The sequence below is a fragment of the Hypanus sabinus genome, chromosome 10 (assembly GCF_030144855.1).
Source record: "Hypanus sabinus isolate sHypSab1 chromosome 10, sHypSab1.hap1, whole genome shotgun sequence".
Classification (NCBI taxonomy): domain Eukaryota; kingdom Metazoa; phylum Chordata; class Chondrichthyes; order Myliobatiformes; family Dasyatidae; genus Hypanus; species Hypanus sabinus.
In genome coordinates this window covers 44,487,393-44,507,169 of record NC_082715.1, presented here as the reverse complement: position 1 = coordinate 44,507,169, position 19,777 = coordinate 44,487,393, and the positions used below count along the sequence as shown (strand labels likewise).

The following is a 19,777-nucleotide window of genomic DNA, read 5'->3' as shown; positions in this document are numbered from 1 at the left end:
TGTTTTGAAGCTGGATTTCCAGAGTTCATAAAATAGTAATTAGACGCCACTCTATACTTTAGGAGAAGTGTGAACGGGGGTGGGGGGGGGGGCTGTCAGTTTCAGAGAGGAGAATGAAGAGCTCCAATCTGAGTTTGTTCGTTATCAGTGGAGAAAACACGAATTCGGCTACCAACAGGCACGCAATTACTGGGGCGTTTCTCGGATGCTTCGTTTTCATAGGCGCCTATCACCAGGGAAATAGTTATATCGCCGTGTCTCATATAAAACCCGGCACTCTTCAATAGTTCTAATTCTTGTATTTACTTAATTATGGAAAAGATCAAATAAAACCATTAGCATAAGCATTTATATTTTTTCAGATGATCATTTCGTGCGGGAGTAAATTTCCCAGCTTTCGTTTATTGCTGCTGAGCGAGCAAAACCTCTTTTTTGTTCTTCTCGTGGATTTTTTTTCTGGAGGGTAGCGCGTGCACGCATGTGTGGGGGAGGGGCGGTGGTAATGCGAATCAAGTTCTACCGTGCTTGCAGTTTAATCGTTGCTTTTGGGTTACAAGCTGCTACGATCAAGTTCACATCGAACAACTTTTTTTCAACAGCGTTATTGGAAAGAATGAAAACATTTTAAATCACCGTGAGCCATCACGAACAGAACTTCACTGAAACTTGTTTCAAAATGAATTCCAAACTTTCACACAATTATCATTGCACCAGAACACTATGATGATATAATTCGTAGGCTGCAGATTTTTAGTCGTTGGCAATAATCTTGTAGCTGAATGATGATCTTTAATCACCAGGGAGAATATTGAATCAGTAGGCAGTAGATACTGCACCTTTTGCTGGAATGCTAGAGGTTAGTCCAGACGTGAATACCAATGAGTATCATAAAATATATCGAGGAGCAGAACTAGGTCACTTGACCTATTGAGTCCCTCCACCATTTCATCATGGCTGATCCAATTTTCCTCTCAGCACAAATCTCCTGCCTTTTCCCCATATCCCTTCATGACCTGATCAATCAAGAATCTATTAAACTCTGCCTTAAAGATTAAAGCCTCCACAGCTGCTGTGGCAAAGAACTCCACAGATTCACCACTCTCTTGCTAAAGAAATTCCTCATCTCTGTTCTAAAATGACTGAACCTGAGGATGCGTCTACTGATCTTAGACTCTCCCTATCAAGGCCTTTCATGAATCGATGGGTTTCTTTGAGGTCACCCCTCATTCTTCTGAACTCTAGTGAATACAGGCCCAGAGCCAGCAAACAGTCTTCATACGATAAGCCATTAAATCCTGGAATCACTTTCATGAGCCTCCCTTGAACTCTCTACAGTTTCAGCACATCCTTTTTAAAAAAAAATGGGGCCCTAAAATGTTTACAAAACTCCAAGTGAGGCCTCCATAAAGTCTCAACATTAGAATGTAAAAACAAGGATGTAGTCTTCTTGAAATTAATGCTAACATTGCATTTGCCTTCTTCACTGCAGACTTGACCTGCAAATTAACCTTCAGGGAATCAGGCACAAGGATCCCCAAGTCCCTTTGAGTCTCAGCTTTTGTATTTTCTCTCCATTTAGAAAATAATCAACCCTTTCATTTCTTCTACGTGAGTGCATGCCCATACACTCCCCGACATCAGTCATGCAAGGACAGCAGAGGGTTGTGGACACAGCTCAGCATATCATGAGAATTAGCATTCCCTCCATGGACTCTGATTATTCTGACAGTTTTATTGAGACAGTGAGAAGCATAGATAAAACCACATCCACCTTTGACATTCTCTCTTCTGCACCCCCCCCCCAAAAGGCTGAAAGCACATACAGCCAGGCTGAAGGACAGCTTCTACCCTGCTGTTGTAAGACTTGAATTGTTCCCTCATATGACAAGATGGGACTCTTGACCTCCCAATCTACTCCATTGTGATCTTCCACCTCATTACATATTTGCACTGCACTTTCACTACAGCTGACACTTTATTCTGCATTGTTAATGCTTTACCTTGTACTATTTGAATGCACTGTGCAATGATTTGATCTGCATGAACAGTATGCAAGACAAGCTTTTCACAGTCTCACAAACAAGAGAAAAATCAGCAAATGCTCGAGTTCAAACTTGGGCATTGGAGATGCTGTGTAGTAAAAACTGTTTGGTATTAATGCCATATGGGCAAAAAGCTCAAATTTTGACAGCTGTCTAAGCCAGACCCCATACTTTGTCCAAGGGCAAATATTCCTGAGATATTTAAATGATGCCAAATTTGGCAGTGTACTATAAAATACATTGTCTTGCAATGACCCAGGACCTCCAGCATTTTGTGTGTATACTTTGAACCTACTCTTTTGAATTTTATCTGTTACCTCCAGGCCTTTGTAAATCTGCTTTTTGAAATCCAAACTGCTGATCATCTTAGATGTGGATGAGAGATGCGGGGGAGTGGCACAGAAGAATGAGTTTAAGGTCACTAAACAACAAATTTCATGATATTTATCAATGATAATGAACCTGATTGTATTTTTGTTTGACATTGATTTTTGCTTTAACACCACTCTCACTTACTTAAATATATTCTGTATCCAATTATGAATTGTAGAATCGATCCAAGTCTACTCATTAAGATGTGGTGCCCCTAAAAGAACAGTTGACCTTTGATCTCATGATCACCCCTATTTGGCTTAAGTGCCAGCAAATCCTCTCCAGGTTATGAACACCAACTATGGACAGTTCGATACATATATGCCATTCTCAAATAAGACCAGTGAAATCAATGTGAATGGATGCTGAGTGGGACTGTGTCTTTAGGTGCTCTTACCACTTCTCCCCGCATCACCTCCCCTCCCACCCCCACTCCCGCCATTTCAAGGGCTTGGTTGAGCAGATTTGGTTAGACTGGAAGTCACTGTTCCCACACTCACTTGCTCTCCCTTCACAGCTGTTGCTGTAATCCTTTCCCACACACTGTTTTGTTCAGTTCTGATTTACAAATAGTTTGAACAGTTCTCAGAAACAGTCATAACCTTGGGACTTCTTGTATTGTTATGCCATTTTCTCTATCAATTATCCGTATCAAATTGCGATCACCAATATTTGGGTCTATTAATAATGTAATGGGTACTTGATGCAAGAGTTATCCCTTATAATTGTTCTCCTTGAAACCCATTCACATCACCGCCTTGTGATTATTACAGTAGGTTAAGCCGGATTGAATTTACAGTAAGTCTACCAAAGAGGTTTGTTAAACTAGCTGGCATCTGGGCTACATAATACATGAGCTTTGGCCAATGGTAGTGTTTGTGCTTCTTTTTGAAAGCAGTGGTGAGCACCACAACTCTGTTTTACAAAATTAAGCCAATTTTTGGTGATGTTGTTAACTTCATCCCCTGCCTTTAGGGATGTTTTCATCATTATTCTTGCATTAACATGCCTAGATGAATTGCTTTAACAATATGACAAAATACATGGTCATGCACTTTGGTAGTAGAAATATATGTGCAGACAATTTCTAAATGAGGAGAAAATCCAAAAATCTGATGCGTGAAGGGACTTGGGAGTCCTTGTGCAGAACACCCTGAAGGTTAACTTGTAGGTTGAGTCAGTGGTGAGGAAGGCAAATGCAATGTTAGCATTCATTTCAAGAGGTCTAGATTACAAGAGCAGGGATGAGATGCTGAGGCTTTATAAGGCACTGGTGAGGCCTCACCTTGGGTATTGTGAACAGTTTTGGGGCCCCTCCTGTTAGAAAAGATATGCTGGCATTGGAGAGGGTCCAGAGGAGGTTCACAAGGATGATTCCAGGAATCGTTTAATGGCTCTCGGTTTGTACTTGCTGGAATTCAGAAGGATGAGGAGGATCTCATTGAAACCTTTCAAATGTTGAAAGGTCTAGACAGTAGATGTGGAAAGGAAGTTTCCCCATGGTGGGGGAGTCTAGGACAAGAGGGCACTACCTCAGGGTAGAGGGGTGCCCTTTCAAAACAGATGTGGAGAAATCATTTTGGCCAAAGGGTGGTGAATTTGTGGAGCTTGTTGCCATCTGCAGCTCTGAAGGCTAGGTTGTTGAGTGTATTTAAGGCAGAGATTGATAGGTTCTTGATTGGACATGGCATCAAGGGTTACAGGGCAAGGCTGGGAACTGGGGTTGGGGGGTGCGGTGGAATAAAATGATCAGCCATGATTGAATGGTGGAACAGACTTGATGGGCCAAATGGCCTGATTCTGCTCCTATGTCTTATGGTGATATAACATAAAATATTAACCTTTTTCTTCCAAAATGTTACTTTCTCTGAAAATACTTTCTGAAAATATTCCAGAATTTTCTGTTTTGTTTCTGATTTTTGAACACCTTCACTTTATTTTTAATTACACTTAAGGAATTTGCAGTACTGCAATATATGCAAGCTGTTACACAGGACCATTCAATATAATTTTTTTTTTTTTTTTTTTTTTTTTTTTTTTTTTTTTTACACCAAATCTTCTGATAAATAATATGTAATCAAATGCCTGATTAGTAGTAGATTTTTTAAAGGGTATTTGGCCATAAGTACTTAAGCTTGCTTAGGTAGAAATATTTGGTTAAGTATTCCAGGGCCTGGTGACAGAACGGGTGAAGGAAATAACTCAAAGAAATCCAACAGGCCAGAATTGGAGGAGCATTGTTTGATATCTCAAGATGCCCAAGGTGGGAATAAGTTTTGATGTAGAGGGGAGTGGCTGAGGAGACTTTTCATAATGGGAAAAGGTGATCCTACAGCACACTGCTTTTGCCTTTATTCCTAAAAAGGGTTGCAACAGCAACACTTCAGCTGTGTATGTCCTGACAGTGCCATGTGAATTTTGGATGCTTCCCCCAATGTATACAGCAATTCACAAGTCATGAGAAGCGTTTTCAAGGACATCTGGGCTGGAAGCAAATTTGACCAATCCAGATTTGCCATGTAGGTTGATGGAAGGCCTATTCTTTTTTATCTGTTTTAACATACAACTGAGTGTTTGCGCAAGGGCACTTCAGAATTGGCCAGGATGCAGCAGGCCAGGAAATACATCTAGTTCTCCAGACCATTAGTCTGGTAACTAATGCATCACATCACCACCAGAAAGAAGAAGGCTGGAGAACTTGTCTTTTCCTGTCCAATTTTTCCTTCTCCAGCCCTTTATTTCTTTCTCCAATTGACTTCTCAGCTCTTTAATTCACCTCTGCTCCCTCTCCTGGTTTCAACTATCACCTACTACCTTATACTACTTCCTCTCCTTCAACCCCCCCCCCCCCCACTTTGTTACACTGGCTTCTCACCTCCTTTCTCTTCTCCTCTCCGCCCCCCCCCCCCAATCCTGATGAAGGGTCTTGGTCTGAAATGTTGACTGTTTACTCTTCAACATAGGTGCTGCCTAGGTTTCTCCAGCATTTTGAAATACACAAAATATGGTTAGTTAAATGATCCCAAAAAACATATTTTAATGTCATATCCAAATTTCATGGTTATGGTATATAAAGTGCCAACATGCATCACCAAGTGTATCATTTTACACTAAAAAAAGTATCACCACCATGCAGACTTCCTCCAGGTATAAATTGTTCTGCTCCAAAGTATTTACTACCTGATATGCTGTCTTCCTATTCACTCAAGGTGAATGCCAATGTGTTCTACAATTTAACTGATTATGATTGCAGTAGATAGTTTCAGATTGAGTTTTCATCAGTTTTCAAAGAATTTCAAAATTCTCACTGAAGCCTCAGCCCTTTAATTTTCTCCTAATCCACATGGTATACATGACACAACATTTACTTCACATTTCTCACCAGCCAGATAACTTAGGTAGCAAAATACCTTACTGAAATTAGTTTTACTAAAATATTAGTTGCCTCAACTTATCAAGTGGATTAATAGCCTGTCTCAAGATTTAGAGGCATTTAGTCTTGACCCACTGAAACTTGACAAATGCTTTTAATTCTATACTAGTTCCATTTCAGTAGACCTGTTCTTCAGATCAAAACACTGAATTTTGATTCCATAGACTCCCCCGCCCTCAAAGCGTATGCTAAACAAGAATTAGATTTAATGAAAAGCAATTTATTTCCTTCTCCCCACAAATACAAGTTATAGTTGTTGAATTAACATTCAGTGGATACAGGCTTATACAGAACATCCTGCACATAAAATGGATTGGTTAAATATTCAGCACTGAAGATTTGCTATATTTTAGTCCTGAATACATCTATTTTAAATAATCTGTGCACATGATATAACAACTAAGAATTCCAATTACAATGGAACCAACAATTGTTGCAACTCCAAGCAGCAGCACTGGCCAGGAATAAGATTCCCCTTGGGTATCTGTGGGGCAGTAAAAAAAAAAATTATTTTTCTGAAATAAAATCCACCTTCTAATACTAGTTCAAGAATGTCTTCTCACCCTTCACCCTATTCTCTACTGTAGAAAGATCTGCCAAGATGAGCACTGCTCCTGATGATACAGATCCCTCCAAGCGGTGCTCTCCAGCCGCACTCCGACCTGCAATTACATAGTCCATCAACACCAAGTTACTGGCAACAAACTTCCCGGGAAGATGGCTAACTTACCCATTCGCTGTTTTCTTGGAACACAGTTTCCAGGACAGAGTAACTCATTTATTGGGTCCTCTTTGCACAAGACTACACTGCAGTGAAAGTACACCTTTAAAAAAAACCCAAGGAAAACATTAGATATCGCTCAGTGATTCAGAGCACATTTATGAAGAACAGTTCTCACCTCTCTCAATAAGATATTCAGATCTCCCATGGTAAAAGCAAACATCTTCACTTCAAACCTTTTCACATGACTAGGATACCTGACCCTCTCATTCCTCGTGACTGGATGGAAGATGGTCATATGCGGATCAGCTTCATACTCGCAGCTGTTAACAAAATAGCTGAGTCACCTCTTGTTAACTGCCAACTGCCCAGCACCAGAAGAGGCTCACACATACCTTTGGACAATGATAGACCATTGTGGTATACTGTCTCTTTCTGGAGAAGCAGTTGCCCAGCAGGACTGCAAGAAAAGCTCAATTTGTGAATCTTCATTGTGCAGCAGTTGTACTTCCAAGTAGAGAGGGTCAGCCAGATACTTCACAACTGGATATTCATTGTCCTTGTACAAGGTAGCATAGGATACATCTGCAAATTTCAAACGAAGACACCTGGATGTGGGTAGGTAGTTTAAATTTTTTGGAGGGCCCCAAGAGTTGAAAAGATGGTCACAACTTGCCTTTCTTCCCACTCGCGTATTTGCGCTTTAAAGGTATCACCAAATTGACAAGTCACAGATGGTTATTAAAATTCCTTTAATACTTGTGCATAATTATTAAAACCCAAGAGTTTTACCTTTGGCAAGTTGTATACTCAAGATGATAGGTCCAAATCCAGGCATAACAATTGGTAGAGGATTAATTTGATGCTCAAACTGAAGATGCACAGAATCATTTATGGGATAATGACAAGATATTGCAAGTCTAGTTGGAGAAAATGTGCAGTTATTCACAGATATGAAAGAAACTTTATATAACAGTAAAGCACAGGTAACAGGACTTTTTGCTCATAACATCAGTGCTGAGCACATTACCAAAACAAATGAGTCCCTTCTGCCTGCACATGATCTGTAACCTTCCATGCCTCCATACTTATCTAAAAACCACTTGAATGTTACTACTTTATCAGCTTCCACTGCTCACTTGCAGCATGCTCCAGGCAGCTGCCTCTAAAAACTGACCCACGCACATTGACTTCAAACTACACAGACCCTCTCCCCTACCCAAAGGATACTATATGCTCTTTAGTATTCAATTTCTACCCAGGGTGGGGAAAAGTCATTTATGGCTTAATTTTATAAATTTAAGTCTTCCCTCAAACTCTGATACTCCAGACAAAATAAACCGATGTTTGTCCAATGTTTTACGCCAATATCTTCTCATACAGACAACATCTTTGTGAAGCTCTTCTGAATCCTCTCCAAAGTAATCACATCCTTCCTGTAATGGATTAAACAAACTGCATGCAACATTGCAAGTACAGGCTATCTAAGCTTCATACAACTGAAACACAACTTTCTGAATCATACACAATACCTTTATCAATGAAGCATACACCTTCTTCTCCACTTTTCTATTTCCTTGCATTGTCCCTTTCAGGAAGGTAGAGACTTGCATCCCAAGATCAGAGCTTCTAAGGGTCCTGCCATTAACTACGCATTTGTCCTCCTAAACAATTGCAACACCTCACACTTGCCCATGTTGAATTCCATATGCCATATCTGCTCCCAGAACTGATCTTTATTTTCTCATTCTTACCGATAGGTTGGTTTCTTCTTTGATTTGGCTCCCACGTATACTACTTCATTCTCATAGATCATGTAATCCTTCTCAAACTAAAGGAAGAACATTGGTAGTTACTAAATGCCTGACCAGACATTCTTGCAGGCTCAGCATTCTATACAGACATCCACTGTTTACCCTTCTCGTTGTTCCACATGAGTCTACAGAAAATTCAAAGACTGCTTGGGATTCACTCTCTTTTGCCTTGCAAGTTGGATCTTTCAGCATCAATTTATTCGTGTGCATTCTCAACTGTGTTCCAAGTTTCATTGCTGTAATTACCATTTTGCCATTTGGGAAACATGCTGAAGAGGAGAAACAAATGGTTGTCAAGGCAATAGTGCAAGGCAGCCACTGGTGTAGATGCAAAGGCAAAAGCTTACTTATAAAGTCAGAAGTAGGAAAGCTGCAGGATACGGAGAAGTTTCCTAGCACCTCCAAGCTTTTATTATCCTTCAGTTGGAAGTCAAATCTACTTCTTATGCCTTGGTGGCCAACTTCCTATAATGAAAAGGCAATCGAGTCAAAATGAATCCATTCCAACAGTTGTAAGAAACCATTTGGTGGTAAACTACATACCTCATGGACTACCTCAGCTGCATTACGTGGAACAGTGACTGTTAAGTGGGTGCCATTCTCTCTCATAATATAACCGTCATGTCCAGAGTGAAGGGAGAGCTGCACTTTTCCAATGAAGGGGATCCAATACTGATCCAAGGTTCCATGAGTAATCACCAATGTCATATTCTCCTCATCACAAAAGCCATTTGCCACAGGAAGTACTGCAGGAGGAAAGTTGCTTAATCTCTGCTGTGAGAATTCAGTTTAAGAACAAAGCCACATTAACTCACCTATATGGTGTTTATGTATTAATTGAACAGAATGGGTGAATATTTCATCTTCTGGCACCACTATCAAGGTGTAGGTGATGTCAAGAGTATATTGTTCAACACCATCTCCAATATACTAAAAGAATAAAATGAACAAGACTTAATAGCTGTTGAGACAGCATTGAAATATATATAACAAATAGTCTATTACCTTCCTATCCACAACTGGAGACTCCATTGGAACCTCAAGAACAAAGATTTTACTGAGGGTAGTCTCATTTGGGGTTCTCCCATGGTATAAATCAAAAAATTGATTTTCTTCATCCACAGGAAAGGACAGAGAACCCAGAGTGAGCTTCTGCAGTTCCACATCAGGAAGAAAGTTGCCCAGTGATACATTAAATAGCCATTGCTCTGGAATGGTATCTGGAAGAGATACATAGAATTGGACTCTTGACACACACACTCATACACTTTTGATACTGTTACCTTCCACCGCTGCAGCACAATTTCCTTATCTAATTTTAATGTAGTCAATTTCTAAGATACTTTCAAATGAATTTTAGCAATGCAAGAGACAGATACATGGCAAGCTATTAATACACAGCTTCAAGTCAAATCCTACAAGGCAAAGCACTTTTCTCCATGTATACACTAATAAAAAGGTTCTCCTCCTCATCAACACCAGCATTGCCCGCAGCTTCACCACGATATTCAGAAGGAATTTGATAAGGTCCCACAGAGGAGATTGGTGAGTAAAATCAAAGCTCAGGGCATCGGGGGGGGGGTGGTGGGGAGAGACATTGACATGGATAGAAAACTGGTTGGCAGACAGAAAGCAAAGGGTAGCGGTGAATGGGTGTTTCTCGGAATGGCAGGTGGTGACTAGTGGGGTGCCACAGGGCTCGGTATTGGGACCACAGCTGTTTACAATTTACATCAATGATTTAGATGAAGGCATTGAGAATAACATCAGCAAATTTGCTGATGATACTAAGCTGGGTGGCAGTGTGACATGTGATGAGGATGTTAGGAGAATTCAGGGTGACTTGGATAGGCTAGGTGAGTGGGCAGATACTTGGCAGATGACATTTAATGTGAATAAGTGTGAGGTTATCCACTTTGGGAGTAAGAACAGTAAGGCAGATTATTATCTGAACTGTGTAGAGTTAGGTAAGGGAGAAATACAAAGATCTAAGAGTCCTTGTTCATCAGTCACTGAAGGTGAATGAGCAAGTGCAGCAGGCAGTGAAGAAGGCTAATGGAACGTTGGCCTTTATTACAAAGGGAATTGAGTACAAGAGCAAGGAAATCCTCTCGCATTTGTACAGAGCCCTGGTGAGACAACATCTGGAATATTGTGTACAGTTTTGGTCTCCAGGGTTAAGGAAGGTCATCCTGGCTGTAGAGGAAGTGCAGCGTAGATTCACGAGGTTAATTCCTGGGATGTCTGGACTGTCTTACGCAGAGAGGTTAGAGAGACTGGGCTTGTACATGCTGGAATTAAGGAGATTGAGAGGGGATCTGATTGAAACATTTAAGATTATTAAGGGATTGGACAAGATAGAGGCAGGAAATATGTTCCAGATGCTGGGAGAGTCAAGTACCAGAGGGCATGGTTTGAGAATAAGGGGTAGGTCATTTAGGACAGAGCTAAGGGAAAAACTTCTTCTCCCAGAGAGTTGTGGGGGTCTGGAATGCACTGCCTCGGAAGGTAGTGGAGGCCAATTCTTTGGATGCTTTCAAGAAGGAGCTAGATAAGTATCCTATGGATAGGGGAATCAAGGGATATGGGGACAAGGCAGGAACCGGGTATTGATAGTAGATGATCAGCCATGATCTCAAAATGGTGGTGCAGGCTTGAAGGGCCGAATGGTCTACTTCTGTACCTATTGTCTATTGATATCCTAGTCATCAAGCATAAAGTCCTGATTACGTGGTGCATCTGTTGGATGGCCATAGTGTTTCTCCTCTCCCACACTTGCAGCCATTAATAATTATTGTTCTCTTAATAGCAGGAGAAAACAGCACATATCCTTACTTGACATCAAATCAGTTTTGGAGTTGAGCACAAAAATTCTCAGCACTACTAGAAAATGCTCAAGAGACCTTTCCTTTTTAAAAATCACAAACTTCAGATATCATTTTACCACAATACCTACCATCAGTGTAAACTAGAGGCTTAGGAATAAAGGGAGTGGTCACTGGATGGACAACGTTCATTTTATTCAGTTCCCAGGTGTCATCTTCCCACAAGTGTTCCAAGAATAGATTAATGCTATACTTGATGCCATACTGACCATTCACCACATAGCTCTGAAAAACAATTCAGTTGTTAGGACCAAGTGACTTCAAGCTCAAACAACTTAAAAACCTGCTTTCAATACGGTAGTCCCCCCCCCCCCCCAGTTTGAGAAAGGTACACTGCAACTTGCCAATTGGTAGCACTGAAGCTGATAATGAGAATTAATGTGCAGATGAGAAGGTATCAAGTGCCAATCTGATTTTTGGATATTGACCAAAGTGGAGCACAAATAATGTCCATTGGTCTGGATGCAGAATTATGATTTTATTAGGATACAGCACCAACTATTAGAGAATGCAAGAATAGTTAGGTAAAGATTCACATATAGGTTTTGATTAAACTATTTGTTTACACATCTAAAGGAGACAAGGTCTATGGGAATTGGTTGACTTTGCTTCAAATTATTTACAACACACCCAAATCAACCCACAATCCCACAGAATGCTCTTTTGTAAAGTTGTTTATGAATGCAGGAGTCCAATCTTCATGTTGCCAAATTTGAGTTGATACTAACTTACATCCAAAAGTGTTTTATTGACCAAATTTCATGATGCATTACTCCTGGCACATCCACTCCAAAGAAAAGCTAAATTTAACCAACCTTGTAGTATCCATCCTGTGCACCAATTGGAACCTTTATAAAAAGGGAGGTGTCATTTTTCTCTAAAGAATAATTTCTTTCAGCCATTCTTTCTGGATCCAGTTTGATACCATTTACTCCCATAGAGCTGTTGTCTTGATGAACTTCACTGGTTACAATTGGAGTGAATATTCTTGGCAGTGTCCAGATGATTAGGTCATCAGTGAATGATGTACCATCTAGAAGGAGAGGTGGTGGGGGAAGGCACAAGACAAGCAATTGATTCCATGGCAGCAATTTTTTTTGATAAGAGGATCAAAACGGAAAGCATCTTAGAATGTATTAAGACTACAGGGCAAGAGAAAATGAGAAAACCCCACAAATACTGAAAACTGTACTCCTGGAGTATGGTCCCCAGGTGCTGTGGACAGGAGAACCTATAGCATGCAAAATTTAATTTCCGATTTTCAATGGCAATTACTTTTGGACATGAGAAAATTAGTTGTAGACAGATTTACTGGCCTATAACATGAACACATTTGTCTATTCTAGGCACTGGATAAATTTTGATCATTCAGTTTTGAACAACTTGATATGTAAAGGAAGAAAGCAGAGAATCTAGGTGCTATTCATAGTATAATGTTTCAATCCTTACCAACAGGGCAAGCTGCTGCAGTATCAATTAGCAGAATCATCCATTGCTGTCTATAGAAGCTAGTTGATCTTATTACAGACAAGGGGACCTCATGGACCTAAATGTAAAGGGAGTAGTCATGCAAATATTATGAAACTCTTGATTACTATTAGAGATTATATTTCCCCCCCACTTTCAACCCACCCTCAAGTACATTAGTTGAAAGTATTAGTAAACTTACCAAAATTACTTCAGCCTCCTTTGTGTGATATGGAGCACGGAACAAAATACGAGTCTCAGTGGTGTTGATTCCATAGTTCAACTGGTGAGCTTCCTTCACTGTCATACTCTTTTTGCCACTAGACGTATGGAATACTACTTGCCATATTCCACTTTCTGCGTCAACAGCCTAGATGACAAAGACCATGGAATTGATTCTCTCAAATGCCATCCAAAGGATTATTAGGTAATGCCGATTGTTGTTCCTTACCAACGCACGTGCAGATGAAAATTCAGCTCAAGTTTTGAAATTACTTGAAAAACTTAGGATTTGAAAAAGCAGGAAAATAAAGTGGCAGTAGGAGTCAAAGCACAGTTAGGGGTGCATAGATCTAGGCAATAGCAAGCTGCTTTATTACGCTGTGTTTAGAAGCTTAGTTCTGCAACTGGTGCCTTTAGTGACCTTGGCATGCATCAAGGTCTTGGCATGTTAAACTTCTGACTGAGTGGATTCCTCAAGGTTTAAACAAGTGCTTCTGTGTAGAGATGCAATGACATTAACATACACTCTTGGGTGCTTTTTCTAAGAAATGGGAGTTGCTTGAAGCATGACATGCTTCTAAATTTTATTCTGGGCAAACATTTATTTTTTAAATACAAATCTGTGAGGAAAGGATTATCAAAATATTTAAGGCACAACAGCATTGTTATTACTATTACATTCAGATACTATATAGAACAAATTGAAAGAAATGCTTTAATTTCTATTCTTAAAGTAGGAAACTATTCTTGAAACATTGCTTGACAACTGATGAACAACACAGGCCATGACTGGTTACAAACACCTGGATTATGGTACCCTACATACAAATGAGCTCCCATAATAATATCAAGCTCAACAATTACATGCATGTGCAGACTGTTCATTGCTTCCCTCCCACCAGAAAAAAAGGACCAGTTTGTCCTCTAAACTTTCCAACAGTTGTTCTTCAGTCCTATGCTTTTGATCCATCCCTAGAATACCGAGGTACCATTTATTCTGCTCCACCACCACCCAAACAACTGATAGAATAAAAATCAACTTCTGGACACAGTATTAAACAGGAGCCCATTTGTTTTTTGGGGGACAGTCTTGTTCCCATTTATTTTGTTGAAGGCAGTGTTGAATTCCACATACCAGTATCAACACTGAGATAATAGATTGTTGAAGCACAGATAATACTTCATGCAAATAAGTGGTTAAGTAATCCATCGGTGAACAAATGGCCTCCTTATTCTAATATTTAAAATATGTTTCTTGCAAGACAGTCAGGGGAAAAACCTACTTCTGGGATTGCCAAAGCCCAATCTTCAGCATCTTGAACATAATCCTCCTCAATGGTTGGTATGTTTCTTCGTACAGAGACCTGTGAAGAAGAATTGAAAAGCAGAGGTTAGTGTATTTTCATTGTTGTTTTCACAGCCAGGTTGTGACCATTTACTAATCTGGTGGATTGTTTAATGGTTACCTGCATGTAATTTTGTTCACAGTAGATTTCTCTTCCAGCCCATGGAGAGTACATACAAGATAGAGTTTCAATATACGTTGAAGCACCCATGTCAGCTCCTAACACTTGTATTTGCACAGTAAGATTAAACTGCTCATCATTCTGGAAAGAAATTAGAGTGGATACGTTGCACCAGCATGGTTAATACACAGTTAATAAGGTCACCTATAGAACTTCCATTCACCGTCTCCTATAATTAAGTTTTCTTCATTTATATCTTCATCCTGTGACAACTGGATGTTTGTCAGTGAATCACAGGCGGTATGTAGCAATCACTCCCAGTTCCCTTAATTCTATAGGATCAATTAAAATTAAGAAATAAGAATTGTTAATTTATTTATGACCAGAAACATTGCTTCTCCCTACTCTTTTGCATTAATTGTAATTAAACTGACTTAAGAGATCAAAATGAAACCATAAAAATACTTACTGAAGTTTAGTTTTTAAATTGTTCTTTGCAAGTGAACATTGTAGAATCTACTTACCAGGATATGTACACCACAGCTGAGTATGGAGGCACGGAATTCAATCTTCTGGTGATCTACTATGAGAGTGTAACCACACTGTGAAGCAGATCTTGGTGTAACAGAGAAGACATAACCAGACTGATCTGAAAGCAAAAACAACCAGAGTTTGGGCTATTCATATTTGCAAACAATGCCAAAGACTACTTCTGTGCCAAAATAAAGATGGAGACATACCCTGAGTATTTAAAAGTGGTGGAATTTCTTCTATTAAAAAAGTTCAGTAAGTTTGCTCCAAAAGTTAATACAAACAAGGCTTATTATGCTTCCTGCAATAATTGATAGCTTGCAGAATAGATTAAATGAAAAGCAATTTTAGGCCATACTACATGGTCCTGTTTTATATCCATTTTATTGTTCACAAGTTCTTAATTAGGTAAAATGGGAGAAGAGGTTTGAAATATTATACAATGCTGCACAAATATCCACCAGATACAAAATACAGGCAATACTTTAAATGTAGTTCAAAAAATAGTTCAAATCCAACTTCTCAGCTGCTGACTCGCCTTAATCAACTTTAAAATGTTACTTGGAGACGTTCAGTTAGCTTACAATTATGTATATGGCCTCCAAGCCTATTCCATTAGTTTTGCTGAATACTGTGCCCAGTTTCTATCCGCCTCTCCACCATAGTTTTTTAATGCTAGTGGCCAATAATCTATTCAGTTATACACCTGCTGTTTCTTCTAAATACTCCACGTTTTTAAAAAGTCATGACTGACCATTTTCCACTGTCAGTAAATCAGGCCTTCCTTTCAAATGTTTATTCAACTGTTTGAATTTCTTGCATTCTTACAACTTGAGGTTGTTATTCAGTCTGAAACAACAAAAAATCCAATATTTCCTCACTCATCAACACCCCCTCTAATTCCTCCACAGCCGATTTCTCAGATGGGGAGAATACATTGTATGATAAATTAGTGAGGAAATACACGAGCTAGTGCAGGACTGGAAGGGTCAAAGTGTGGAACATCCCCTTTACCATTTCTACACTAGGAGTTATTTACAGTAGCCTGTTAGTTCACAATCTGTAGCTTTCTGCCAAAGGCGGAAAGCGGAATACGGTAGGAATATTGTATAAACTTCACACAGCTAACGCAGGTCAGGGTCGAATCTGAATCACTGGAGCCATGACAAAAAGTACGGCCTACAGCTCAAATATCCGCTGACAATTAAGATTGTTCAACTTCAGGTTATTACCGTAACAACAGTAAAATTACACAAGTTAGGGATTGAGGTGTAGATCGGCCTGCACGGTACTGGACTCAATAGTAGAACGCCGTTCCCCGGAAGCAAGGCTCCAGTTCGCGGAGAACTCACCAACAATGTTAATCTGCCAGACTTTCCCAGCGAGAAAGTTCGTGTCCAGTCCAAACCAAAAGACACTGTCCCGACATTCAGTCCTCACAAAATCTGCAGAAACAGAAAACACGCCAGTGTTACGGACCCGGCGCCTGACCATCCCTCCCGACGGCTTCACCCGGACACTGACCTGCAGACTCAGTTTGCATCCCGCCGCCCGGAGCTGCTGCCGCAGTCGCCGCCAGTACCAACCTGTCAAGCAAACGAGCGCACATCAGCGAGACGGCAAACTCCGTCTTCCTCGCAGACTGTCCCCGTCACGTTGCGAGACTCACCCGAGTAACAGAGCAGGCGTCATGGTCCAGACCTCGTCCGTCCGGGCGGTGCCTGTGCCGTTCTGCTGCTTCGTTCCCATGAGGAACAGCAGGCAGGGAGTGAGTGAGTGGAAGCGATGTCACGGTGCGGGCGCTTTAAATGGGTCCGGAGCGGCCCGGCGGCGAGCACGTGACCCACGTGCCGGTGCAACCGGCTAGGGAGGGGTGCGCAATACCCTCACGGCATGGCTTTGCCCTCTGTCTGTGCTGGGGCTAATTCACCTTTCTCTCTGGGATGGAGAATCACCTCAGAGGATCGACGTTCCGGAACAGTCTCTATTGCGTAGGAAGAAAGCCAACAATACAGGCACAAATAAGTATAGCGCACTGTCAAGGGACTGATCGCAAACGGCAAGGTGACCCGTGACTATCAGCGATTGATGGATGAACTTGAACACTCGGCATTTCCGCTGCTCAATTCTCTTGTTACGAGTACATCAAAATATATGGACTACAAGCCCAAATAGATGACAACCACAAATAGGAAGGACGATTTTAGAAGGACCTAGAAGATCTTGAAAAGGAATGCGGCAAGGTTTTGTTGCTGAATACACGGGTGATGGGATACAGGAAGGAGGAATTGGAAGAAATCTTAATATTTAATTTTATTTAGAGTCGGAGAGGAAATCCGACTGGAGAAAGTCAAAATGTTGTTGCAGATAAAGAGATGCTGTATTTGTTAGCTGACATAAATATCAAGGGTTTACTCAGGATTCCTCTCTTCGCTGTCCATGGATTTGGGCAGTTGCCCATGTTGCAAGTCTCCCCTCTCCACACCACTGATGTTGTCCTCCTCAATGTACACAGTCCACTCTTGCACACTGTGCTTGATGAAATTGTGAATGCTTTCATTCCACAGGTAGTTACTCAGAATCATAATCTTCATTTGCTCTTCAGAAAACAGCATATCAGACCCTTGCAACCCCAGTTTAAAACAAAAGTCAATGCTAGATGAATTCAGCAAGTCAAGCAGCATCCGTGGAAACAAAAGATGTACTGTATATTAAAGTTTAGGGTCAAGACCCAAACTGGACTGACAGGGAGGCAGAAAGAATTGAATTCAATTGAATTGACTTTATTTCTTACATCCTTTATATACATGAGGAGGAAAAATCTTTATCTTACATCTCTGTCTAAATGTACAATTTTAGTAATCTATAATAAATATGTACAACAGGATAGTCAATATAACATAGAAATACAGTTGCATCAGCATGAATTAATCAGTCTGATGGCCTGGTGGAGGAAGCTGTCCGGGGGCCTGTTGGTCCTGGCTTTTATGCTGCGGTACCGTTTCCAGATGGTAGCAGCTGGGACAGTTTGTGATTGGGGTGACTCGGGTCTCCAATGATCCTTCGGGCCCTTTTTACGCACCTGTCTCTGTAAATATCCTGAATAGTGGGAAGTTCATATCTACAGATGCCCTGGGCTGTCCGCACCACTCTCTGCAGAGTCCTGCGATTGAGCGAAGTACAGTTCCCATACCAGATAGTGATGCAGCTGGTCAGGATGCCATCAATCATGCCGCTATAGAAAGTTCTTAGAATTTGGGGGGCCATACCAAATGTCTTCAACCGAATGAGGTGAAAGAGGCACTGTTGTTCCTTTTTCACCACACAGCCAGTATGTACAGACCACGTGAGATCCTCGGAGATGTTTATGCTGAGGAACTTAAAGCTGTTCACCCTCTCAACCCCAGATTCATTGATGTCAATAGGGGTTAGCCTGGCTCCATTCCTGCTGTAGTCCACAACCAGCTCCTTTGTTTTGAGGCATTGAGGGAGAGGTTGTTTTCTTGTCAGGGTGATGACTTTCTCTCTGTAGACTCCCTCATTACTAAGATTGCTAATATATGGCAGTACGATGGAGGGATAGGACAAAACTAGTAGTGTTAAATGGAACCAGATGAGAATAGAGATAACAGTTATATGGAACCAGGTGGAGGACAGAGAGAGGAAATGCTTGAGAATGAGGAACAAAGGGATATGAATTCTAGATGAACAGGTGAGTGGGGGTTGCCAGAAACTGGACAATTCAGTGTTCAGATTGTTGGGTTGTAAGGATACTCAAGCAGAATATGAGGCATTGTTCTTCCAATTTGAATTTGGCCTAACCATAGCCATGGACAAGGCCAGCATAATTTTTGGTCAGTGTGGGAGTCAGAATGAGAGTTGAAACTTCAACTAGAAGCTTGAGATGTCCATTGTAGATGGAGTGCAAGATTGTACAAAATTTTTGCCTCATCAGCAAGACTTCTCAAATGCAGAGAAGGCCACATTGTGTGCACCAAATGCAGTAGACTAGGTTGGTAGAGGTGCTGGATTTCTACCTCTTTAAAGGATTGTTTAGGTCCTTGGAGGTGAAGGAAGAGGCATCACTCTTCCTACAGTTGCAGGGGATGAGGGGATGCTGACAAGGAGGGTGAATGGGAAGGGTTTGGTAGAATATGGAATTATGAAGAGAGTCATCCCTGCAGAAAGTCAGGGAGAGATGTGACTGGTAGTGGGATCAGCTGGAGGATATCGCAAAGCAATGAGACTGCTAGATGCAGAGGTTGATGAAGTGAACTCTACCACTATTCTGTTTTGGGGAAAAAGGAGGTGTCAATGCAGATATGTGGGAAATGGAGGAAATATATGTGCGGGATCCATCAACTGTGTTAGTGGGGAAGTCATGTTTCTGAAAGAAGGAAGACATTTCAGAAGACTGCGAGCAGAAGGCCTCTTCTTGAGAACAGTTGGAGCAGAGATATAGGAATCAACCAATATCCCTTCTAGCCCTGATCTGATCCCACTTTTCACCTACCATCCTCTGTCCCGCCCCTCCCTCCCACTGCTATATACTGGGAATCTTTCCTCTTCCTTCAAAGTCCAGTTGTAAGGTCTTGACCAGAAAACTCAACATTTCCTTCCAAAGGTGTTGCTTGGCCCGTGGGGTCTTTCTGGCATTTCGCTTTATGTTCCAGATTTTAGCATCTGCCGTCTTATTTGTCTTATTTCCTGAGTAAATAGTGTGGCGCGTGGCCAAGTGGTTAAGGTGTTGGTCTAGTGATCTGAATGTCGCTAGTTTGAGCCTTAGCTGAGGCAACATGTTGTGTCCTTGAGCAAGGCACTTAA

The 19,777-nt window shown here is 41.0% G+C and overlaps 1 protein-coding gene across 6 annotated transcripts; it reads right to left on the bottom strand.

Moving 5' to 3' along the window:
* Positions 1 to 6,046: 6,046 nt before the first annotated feature.
* On the bottom strand, positions 6,047 to 16,942 carry zpax1 (zona pellucida protein AX 1). Of its 6 annotated transcripts, XM_059981768.1 has the most exons (22): positions 16,623 to 16,939; positions 16,478 to 16,539; positions 16,306 to 16,398; positions 14,947 to 15,071; positions 14,423 to 14,563; positions 14,240 to 14,320; positions 12,937 to 13,104; positions 12,717 to 12,813; positions 12,083 to 12,300; positions 11,339 to 11,492; positions 9,388 to 9,602; positions 9,198 to 9,312; positions 8,926 to 9,128; positions 8,730 to 8,847; positions 8,485 to 8,651; positions 8,323 to 8,399; positions 7,361 to 7,488; positions 6,964 to 7,153; positions 6,747 to 6,891; positions 6,578 to 6,671; positions 6,411 to 6,509; positions 6,047 to 6,331 (listed from the first exon to the last, which is right to left on the bottom strand). In XM_059981768.1, exons 1-22 carry the CDS (start codon positions 16,700 to 16,702, stop codon positions 6,213 to 6,215), a joined length of 2,889 nt encoding a protein of 962 aa, XP_059837751.1. In that variant the 5' UTR covers positions 16,703 to 16,939; the 3' UTR covers positions 6,047 to 6,212. The 6 variants fall into 6 exon arrangements, 5 of the variants coding, with proteins under 5 accessions (XP_059837751.1, XP_059837750.1, XP_059837754.1 ...); XM_059981767.1 differs by having other exon boundaries at positions 8,485 to 8,847; positions 16,623 to 16,940; XM_059981771.1 differs by lacking the exon at positions 16,478 to 16,539 and having other exon boundaries at positions 8,485 to 8,847; positions 16,623 to 16,940.
* Positions 16,943 to 19,777: the final 2,835 nt, after the last annotated feature.